At 43.3% G+C, this 10072-nt stretch overlaps 1 protein-coding gene across 1 annotated transcript; it reads right to left on the bottom strand.

Annotated features, from left to right (window-relative positions):
- Positions 1–457: 457 nt before the first annotated feature.
- LOC116353952 (neurosecretory protein VGF-like) lies at positions 458–9404 on the bottom strand. Its single transcript, XM_031791829.1, has 2 exons — positions 9189–9404; positions 458–5577 (listed from the first exon to the last, which is right to left on the bottom strand). Exon 2 carries the CDS (start codon positions 5517–5519, stop codon positions 3345–3347), a length of 2175 nt encoding a protein of 724 aa, XP_031647689.1. The 5' UTR covers positions 5520–5577; positions 9189–9404; the 3' UTR covers positions 458–3344.
- Positions 9405–10072: the final 668 nt, after the last annotated feature.

The raw sequence follows: 10072 nt of genomic DNA, 5'->3' as shown, positions 1-10072 counted from the left end.
TATAAAAACTAACAGATCACACAGGTTGGGTTGCAAAATTCAGTTAACTATCCCAAAATTCCCAGTTGAAAGATTCCTGGATTCGGGATCGAATACTACCAGGATTTCTGTAAATTATCCCACCTACTTATGTTTTGTTTAAAGTTAATTTTGCAACCCTATAGTGCAGTGGTTCTCAAGCCTGGTCCTGGGGACCCAAAGGGGAGTACAGTTTTTGTTTTTGTCCAAGCACTACACACCTGATTCAAATGATCAACTCATCATCAAGCTTTCATGATTTGAATCAGGTGTGTAGTGCTAAGGGCAAAAACCAAACTGTGCTGCACTGCTATCGTGGTCCTCCATTATTGCTGCCGTATGATAGGTAGGAAAAGGAAGCAAAGGTGTCATCTGAAAATATAACTTCACAAAATGTCTACTGAAAAAAGTTGTTAAAAAAAAGGCATTTCAGTTTCATAATAAAAAATAGTTGATTTTATTTATTTCTCTCTGTGTAGCAAAACTAGTCATCATGGATACATGCGGTTATTTACAATCAGCAATACGCATGTTTATTACGATATAGATACAAGGTACAGCTAGACATAGAGTACATAGATCAGAACAACATCCTCGTACAAGACTTCAACAGGGTTTTATATCTGGTACGTCATATGTCTATAAAGTCATCTTTTAGCTATTTTAGATTTTTTTTATACTTTTTTTCAATGCTTGTTAAGTTCATCAAAAAGAAGCAACACATTTTAGATGCAGGTACATGCAGCAGAAACTGTCTGTCTGTCTGTCTGTCTGTCTCTCTCTCTCTCTCTTCAGTCATCCCTAACCCTTTCTATTTCCCCCCTCTCTTTTCGTCACTTGGTAAAAAAAAAATATATATAAAAACAATGTTTCAAAATGAAAGTAATGTTTTAGGTCCCTCCCTCCTTTCATGACTTTCTTTAACATCTCTTGCTCTCTTTTTCTCCTACAGCAGATACCTCACAGTTAGGGAACTTTACTATTGAGTACCAGGTTTTGAAGGGTGAGTCTGTCCCCTTTGATCAGTGTTCCTAGTAAACGCTGAACCTGTTCCAATATCAATTGGCAATGAGTTCAGTTCAACGAACTGGAACAGTCACAAGGGTGCATCCTAAATGACATACTATTACCAATAGTGGCCTACGGGCCTTGATCAAAAGTAGGGCACTATGTACGGAATAAGTTGCCATTTCTTTAATCAAAGGTAGTGCACTATGTAGGGAATAAGGTGCCAAGTCTAAATCTCAGTCAAGCGAAACACACATATCAAATCAAACACCACTCCCAATGTTCCCCCAGTGTTTCTCCCCTCATCTATTCTGTAAAATAAGGAATTTTTCGCTAGCGTCTGTGGCATCAGTCACATTGAAAATGGTTTCACTTTGAGATTGTCTATGCTGTGTATGGGTTCGTCTCAAACGGTACCCTTTTCACTATATTGTGCAGTGCACTACTTTTGACCAGTGCCGATAGAGCTCTGGTCAAAAGTAATGCACTATGAAGGGAATAGGGATCCATAATGGGATGCGCCCTTGTCTCGGCTATGAGATTGCCACATGGTTAGTTCAAGACTTGAGCGGGTAAACGTGACAAAATGGGAGTTTGTTGGGGTTTGGTTCCCAAGGCAAGATTAAATGAGTAAGGATTTGGAGGTGATTAGATATTGATTTCCTGTGACACCGGGGAGATTCTGAATCCCGGTCCTCTCTGCAGCCTCTAAAGTCATAAACAGAGCCATATTTGTTTCTCTATGGTAGCACAGAGTTTTTTTTATTTTCCCTTTTCTCTTCTCATATCACTCATTCATCGGGAGCGAGGGAAGATTCCTTTCCAACTCAAGTCAGTTTAATTGAAAAATCCCCATACCGTTGTTCTATTTGTGAATCGAATATTCTAATTCATTCTCTGAATCGACTTGAGATGGAGTGGAATTGAGATCACAACCCCATTTTACTCCCTACAAGAGCGTCCATCGATTAAATTCTACCCCCTTAACAAAGCTGACCGCCTTCAGCAAGACGAGGGGGAATTCATAAAAATAATTAGGGAATATAAAACTGTATTTCAATATGTTCAACTTCTTTTCATTAAAATCACTTTGTCTTACAAATATTTGGAATGTATGAATATGTAAATCTTAGCACTGCTTTGGAAAAAATATATATCTAAATAAATAAAGTACATTACAAATACAGAAATAAAATCATCAAAGTGTCTGCAGAAGCCAATTTACATTAACATCAAACATTATGCAAAAATATTATGACAAAAAAACAAAACAGAATTGATAAAAACAGACAAGTAACACTCAAATGGGGAAAAAATACAAAAGCAAACCTATTTGGTCAATATTGACAGTCTTGGACTGCATTATGGCAACTTACCAAGGCTGTGAATGGAGGTGGGCTTTTCCTCCTGTCCTTTAGATTAACTGCTTCTATCGGAGTTCTTGAAAAGGTGCAATTCAATCTTTTTTTGCTAATTTAATTTTCTACAAACGATGTATAACTAGAACGATCGTGTAAATGCTCATTTAATAATAAAACCTAACACACACATGTTGGTAAGGCTTAATATCGATAGGGCCTCTGCTCCAATGGCAATGGCTAGTCTTTCGGAATATAAACATGTTTGACTGCACATTTTGGTTCCTAACATTGACATCTGAGTATTTGTACCTACAAAACTCAAAAGTTTCGAATGAAGGGCAACATGGTTGTCAGGCTGCATCATAAATGGCACCCTATTACCCATGTAGTGCACTACTTTTGACCAGGGCCCCTAGAACTCTACACTTACATAAGGAATAGGGTACTATCTGGGAATCACCCTCAATGTTTAATGTCCTCTGAATGATGCTGATGCTCCCTCATATCCGTCAGGATTCCATGATGACATGGTGAGAGTCGTTGTTCCGGGAGTTCTATTGGAGAGTTCTGTAACTTTTATAGATCTATACACGGTTGGTTTTGTGCCCCTCTTGAAGTCATTTTGGACCATGACCCTCAGTTACTCATGTGATCATCCAAAGTGGAGGAATGAATGGATGTCTCCTCCTATATATTTCTCTTCTATCTGCAAGTTTGTTTTATACTCTACAGCGAACGAAAGCCACCCCCCCCCCCTGCTAAATTACATTTTTGTGTTGCTTTTCGACCAAAATCAAGCTAAACAGTAAAAAGACACGAGACTCAAACCCAAAAACAAAATCAAAAGTAAGTGGTGAGGAAAATATACATTCCATTGTTACCTTTTTCCTCTCTCTCTCTCTCTGTCTCTCTGTCTCTCTGTCTCTCACACTCCCTCTTTCTTTCTCTCCTCTCCTTTCACTGATACATTCTGGGTCTGGGTTTCATAAAGACCTGTTGAATGTAGTTCTCCAGGTCTTCATCACTGTCTTGCTGCTGCTGCCCCAACCCCTGCATCCCATAATAATCTTGGTCCCGGGTCACTAGAGGCGCTGGGGGCGCTTGGTAATAGTAACCATGCCGACGTCGAGGCTGAACCTGACCCCTGGGAGGCGACGACCGGGGTTTGGCCATGGGGATGGGGAGGTGGTTGTATGTCCGGGGGTGTGAGGGGAGGAGGTATTTGGGGTAGTAGTGCTTCTGCCGGAGAGCCACGGGGGGATTCCTCGGGCGGGGTTGTACCCAAGGACGGTACCTCCTCTTGGGAGGGAAGTCAAAGTCGTAGTCCAGAGAATTCGACAGGAGGTCATTGAGGGAGGATTTGGCGTAGTAGCGAGGTTTGGGCTTGGGAGGGGGGAAGTAGAGGGGGTAGTACCCTCGGTAAGGCCTCTGTTGGTAGAAGGGATAGGCAGGGTAGTTGGAGGAGGAGGTCCGAAAGGACTTGTGTCGCGGTTTGATCCAGACGTTTGGGTCTTGTTTTGAGGAGGATATGTCCATGAACCAGGCCTTGAGGGGGTTGATGGCTGGAGAAGGCTGATTCAGGGTGGGATTGCGTGGGGCCGAAGGCTGGGTGTCGAAGGCGGGGGCTGCTGGGGGAACTAGGGGTCGTTGCTGGGGTCGTTGCCAGGGTAACATCTCAGGAGTGTCTTTCTTCTTCTTCTTCTCGACGTCGCTGATGATGTCGACAATGTCGTCTGCTGGGAGGTGGAGTTTACTGGAGATTTCGATGAGCTTATCGATGGTCTGAGGATCAATATCGTCATCCTCGCTGACCACCTCCTCATCGGAGCGCTTGTCCTCGGCTGCGTTGGACAGCAGGGTCTTCTTGTTCTGGTTGGAGTACTTCCCTTTGTCCTGTTTAACCATGTACTGCAGGAGCATGTCTGAGGCAATATCCGCCAACTTCTCCTCCTCAGCTTTGGCCCTCTGCGCCTCCTTCGCCTGCCTCCTGACCTCCTCCTGCTCCTCCTTCGCCCTCCTCTCCTCTTCCTGGGGGCTCAACACCTCCTCCTCATCTCCCTCATCATCCTCCTCATCCTCAGCCGTTTGGTGAGCCAGATTGTCGTCAAAGTGGTCCATGAAGTTGCCACCTCTATAGGTGGGCATGTTCAGGGCTTTCTGAGTCTCCTCCTGCCATTTGAGCTTCTTCTTGGACATGGCTAGTGGATATCCTCCTTTTGCTTGAGGTTTTATCTGGTTGTCCATCAGGGCTTGGTCTGTGTCATGTTGGTTGTAGCCCCTGCTCTCCCTCTCTCTCTGCTCCTGGGCCTGGGACTCCCTCTCTCTCTTGTTGGCTGTGTTGTAGTTCTGTAGTTCCTCCAACATGGTTTGGAGGTTCTGCACCTCCTCTGGGCTTAGCTGCTCCTGCTCCTCTTGTTGGAGCTCCTGGGAGGTGGGAGGTCCCTTCTGCGCCTCCTCTCTGGCCCCTACCTCCTGTACTCCCACCTCATCCCCTCTTCCTTCTACCGTCGGAGGTTGTTTCTCCTTCACAGGAACAGTCTGGCTGGTGGTACGGCTAGTCACCTTCTCTGTTAGTCTTTCTTCCTCCTCCTGTGCTCTCTTCCTCTCTTCCTCCTCCTCCCTCTGTCGCTCCTCCGTGCCCTGCTCTGCAGCGGCGGCCATCACCAACTCGAGTTCCTCTCGACCGTCCCTGTCTCGGTCCGCTCCCTCCTCCAACGCAGCTCTCACCTCCTCTCCCTTCTCCTCTTGACTTTCCCTCTCCTCCTCCTCTCCTCTCTCCTCATCCTTCCTCCTATCCTCCACGCCTCCGTTCATCCTCTCCCCGTGCGGCTTATTCATCGCCTCCAGCAGAACGGACGCTAATGTTTTGGGGTCCATGTCTCCGAAAAGCTCCCCCTCCTCTTCCTCCTCCTCTGCTCTCTCTCTCCGTGGAATTCCGCCCTTCTTCCCTTCCTGCACATCCCTTTCTCCCTCTGGTAGCCTAAGCCCAGGAGGTGGAGGAGCATGGCTGTCGCTGGGGCTGTGTGTCTCAGTCGGCACAGGGACGGAGGTGGCAGACAGAAGGGTTAGGGTGAGTCCCAGCAGGATTACCAGTAGGATAAGGGCACTTGTGGCGAATTGGCTCTGCGTCATGACCACACAGAACGGACGTGGGGGGGGGGGGGTGGGGGAACGAGGAAAGGTGATGTGCCTGGAAAGAAATGGGGAGAAAGAGAGAGAGGAGGGGGAGAGAGAGAGACAGAGAGAGGAATATTTATGTTTGGATGGTAAACATTGGTGAACCAATATAGAATTTGAATTCTATGGAATCCCCTACCCCTGTACAATGTAAAGTGTTTATCTATAGTGAAAGGTTTTACAGGGATGATACAAATTGTTTTGTGGTTTAATGAATCTATACCGTATACAGTTCAGTTGAGGTTCTCTCCTCTTTTTAAACTAGGTAGTTTCATTGCCAATAAAACCATTAGCTCACAGCATTAAAGTGAAATGTATTGCTGGAAGTGAGTTGGCCTGTGTAAAGGAATGACGACGTGAACCATTGAAAATAGCCCAAGTGGAGTTGTCAAAGTCAATACTCATCTAGCAGTGAAAACAATTCTCAATTTAGGTTGTCACTACCCTTCCCATTTCTACAATTGATCTTCTAAAATGTGATTTTAAACCTAACCCTAACCTTAACCACACTTCTAACCTTAGACCTAACCTTAACCTTTAAATGAAGTCCAAAAAGCACATTTTTGCTTTCATTAATTATTATGCTATAGCCAATTTTGTATGTGATAACTAGCGGAAAGCAACTCAAAATCGTTATTTACAGTCTAGCCATCTGGTAAGCCTAGACACTATCAGTAGTCTATACATGTTTCCCCCCATAAATATCACACATATAATAGGTAAACCACTATATTCATTCACCCTCTGTGCAGGTCAACAAATAACATAAATTGAGCAGAGACCCACGCAAGATGGCCGACTAGTATGACACAGTTTGAAATGGTTTATCAATGTCTTTCCCTCAACATTTAGTAACATAACATTTTAGCAGATGCTTTTATCCAAAGCGATTTGCAGTCAAGTGTGCATTAATTTTACGTATGGGGTGGTCCCAGGAATCAAACCCTCTATCTGGACGTTGCCAGCACCATGCGCTACTAACTGAGCTACAGAGGACCACAGCTCAAAAAGCAACACTCCGCAACAATAGTTAATCGAATGTTCATATACAAGGTAAGCTAAAACAACTAGACTTGGCTGTGGGTGTCTGTGAATGGGCATGCATGCTTTTCATGGTAATAAACCATTCATTTAATTCCATGACTCACATTAATTGCTTTCACAACAACACCTTTCATGTCCAAATTGGATTTTCCTCAATTGAACTTTTCAGCTCTACACCATGCTTTTCAGCTTTATACCATGGCGTTATTGAATACTCCTTTCTGATTGGCTTGAAGGGCATTCTTGAGCGTGCATTGTTCCCCTATAAATAACGCACGGTACATATTTGCATGGTAGATTTCGATGGCAATAGCTCATTTTTACAAGTTTTGTTTGCGCTGCGTTTGAAAGCAAAAGTAGAATTGAAAACAGTATTGGTATTGTTGAATTAGATTTTCATAATGGCAAGCAAACTAGGACTGATACTTTGGTTAGCTAAACTAGCAAGTCTGTTTGTTTGGTTACCATGGAAACTACTGTAGCTATCTTGTAAACTTACTAGCTATTTTAGTGGATGTTGAAAACATTTATACCGGCAAATAAACACATTCTTAAGGCAAATGTGTTCAATTATACCCCATGGTATATAATCAACTAGTGGCTCTGAGTTCTCTGGAAAATAATTGCAACTCTGTGGAAGGTCAGTTCCACTCCTAGCGCGTTGTGGAACACACCGTGTCATTCATTATTTTCCATAGAACGCAGAGCCCCTCGTTGATTATCCCTTGCACATAATATATAGGCCTCGTTCATCGATTCGGGTTAAACCGTTCGATTAGACATATGCTGTACAGTTTTTTTTAAATTACATATTTTCTCGCGCCTCCACTCTTATAACAAAAACGTAATAGTCTCAGTGTCTCGAGCTGGTGCTGCAAGTTTTAATGTGCCTTTTGCATGTGAACGCGGAAAGAAAGCGTTCCAAGGCGCGTTCCTCGCGACGCCGCTATAGGGTTACAGAGAACTATTAGAAGAATTGTTAGACTTGTAAGGTCATTTATATCTGTGGCCATGGCAACAACAGATTTCACATTGATCATGTTGTATTTTGTGGCCTATGCAGTATAATATCGATCCATAAATGACGTACCCTAACTGCTCAACGATTTAAGATGAATGTTTTTCTGTCTCTGAGAAATACAACAAAAAGCATGAATAGATTGATCAGATATTCAATCACAATTGATAATCTCCTTTATACGAATCCTTTCCAGCCGCAACTATATCAAACATAACCCCATTGGATCTAACCACTGGAGCGTTGCAGCTATTTATAGTCCTAGAATCTAGATGCGATTGAAAAAGGATATAGGCCTACAAGATTAAAGGATCATGATGCCGCATTGAAGTGCGTCCCAATGGCACGCTCAGCCTATTGACAATATGGTGCACTACTTTTGACTAGAGCCCCATGGGTCCTGGTCAACAATAGCGCAGTAAATAGTCAAGAGGGTGCCATTTGGGACCAGTATTGAGGTTTGACCCCTCGCTCATTATAACACAGATGGATCAGTGTAATCCACAGATAGAGATTAGGAAACAATCTACAATGACCTGGCCTAATGAGGCACCATCCATCTCACTTCCCAATGAGACTGATTTTCCCTAATATGTAAAGTTCTGTGTGTGCAAACTGTATAGCAAGAATCTATATCACCTTGCAATTATTGTATATCCTTTGCAGTCTTAATTAGTCACTTTGTCATAGGCTACTTAATATTTTAGCTGTGTGGTAGGCTACACTTTGTACAGTCATCAAAAAGCATATTTTAACCGCCTCTCATCTTTCTCTCTCTCTCTCTCTCTCTCTCTCTCTCTCTCTCTCTCTCTCTCTCTCTCAAAGTACATTAGTGATCCGTTTTTAAGACGCCCTATCTCGCCATAATCTGCTCTGCACCACGCTTCTACGACCCGGTGGAATTTCTCTCTGTTGCTTCAAAATTAAAAGTGCAAGAACCGTACAACCACAGCAACATGAGAATGCATGAGAGTACAGAAACAAGCCAAGCAATTGGTGTTTATATACATAAAAAATAAGCTCAAAAGGATGTTAACTATATTCTAAAAGCTGCATCAACATTGGTTTGACGCGCAAAACCATTATTTAAGGCAGCCAAACGCGGCTCTTTAAAGCGTCACTTTCCCCCTTTGTCTTTATTTTTGGCAGTTGGTGATGGAAGACTGGGGAGAAGCGTGGCTATGATTGATGATGATGGTTATGACAATTATCACCATCTCCGGTAATCATTGTCAACATTATCACAATCGTTAGCCAAATTCATCAAAATCATTCTAATCCACACCCATTTCCTTGTAGGCTTTGCATAGTTCCTATTGGGCTTTGTCTTAAAACAATTATTTTGTAAGCTTGTGCACCAACATTTCTGTTCATAATGTAATTGTTTCAACTAGTATGTCCAACAAAAAGGAAGGTGGATGTCCCAAACAGTAACACATTCACAATGGCCATTTAGAGTTCCACCACTTTCTTTTTTAATTGTAGGCTACATGTCAGTTAGTATGTCAGTCATTTTGATCACTTTCAAACGAAGAAATTATGAAGAAGTTTGTCCTTCTTACCTGGAGTCTTGTGATGAATCCAGAAGCGCAGTCTGGTGTAGTTATTCTGTCACTCCTCAAACCTCTCTCTGACTCAGCTTTCTACTCTTTAACTCAATACACCAATGTTTTCCTAAAACAAATAAAGCTCTGTATTGTTCGGAAGCGTCTGTATAAAGTACTTGTTGTTATTTTTCGCTTTAGGTTTCCAACTCCTACTGTTGTTGTGTGTGTCTGTTTCAGTGAGTATTTTCAGAACCGCGGACAGCGCCGCGTCTTTATACGTCCGCCCTCGCTGCCCACGTGACCCGATGTCAGCGTTTCCCCCCCATTGACGTCAGCAAGCTTTCATTGATAAGAATTTTAGCTTCGATCGAACGAACCAACGAGCGTTCTGGCTCTGCCACACTGCAGTACCCTGATGAATGAACGGAAGCGGGGTGAATGAAATAGTATTTCTCCCGCTGGAGGGGGGAGAGGGAGATAGGAGGTTTCTCTCCCCCAGATGTGGAGCCTGTGTGAACTGAATACTGACACAGCGTGAGCATTCAGGGGTTTGGTTGTTATGACAATATCAGAATATCGAAGTATGATTTCAAAGCGAATGCATGGTCATTTGACAGGCAGACGTCATGTTATTCAGGGCCGACCCTAACTTTTTGGGGGCCCTAAGTGAGATTTTGTGGACCCCTTCTCTTCATTTTGCCATGAGGCATAGAGAAAATGTTGTGATTTTAAAGCAAATTGGGGGGGGGGTTGATGGCCCCCCTAGCGGCCGGTGAGCCTAAGCGACCCCTTATATTGCTTATGCCCAGGGCCGGCCCTGATGTTATGATTATGATTGGTGAAAGCAATAATACTGAATCATAATAGAAGATGAACTCGATTTTATTTTAAACTGAGAC

The sequence above is a fragment of the Oncorhynchus kisutch genome, linkage group LG16 (genome assembly GCF_002021735.2).
Source record: "Oncorhynchus kisutch isolate 150728-3 linkage group LG16, Okis_V2, whole genome shotgun sequence".
NCBI classification, from domain to species: domain Eukaryota; kingdom Metazoa; phylum Chordata; class Actinopteri; order Salmoniformes; family Salmonidae; genus Oncorhynchus; species Oncorhynchus kisutch.
Note: the sequence above shows the minus strand (reverse complement) of the source record. Positions and strands in the feature narration are given on the sequence as shown.

What these genes read in the sequence shown, in the direction of transcription:
- LOC116353952 (XM_031791829.1), bottom strand. Translation starts at nt 5,519, where the DNA reads ATGACGCAGAGCCAATTCGCCACAAGTGCCCTTATCCTACTGGTAATC.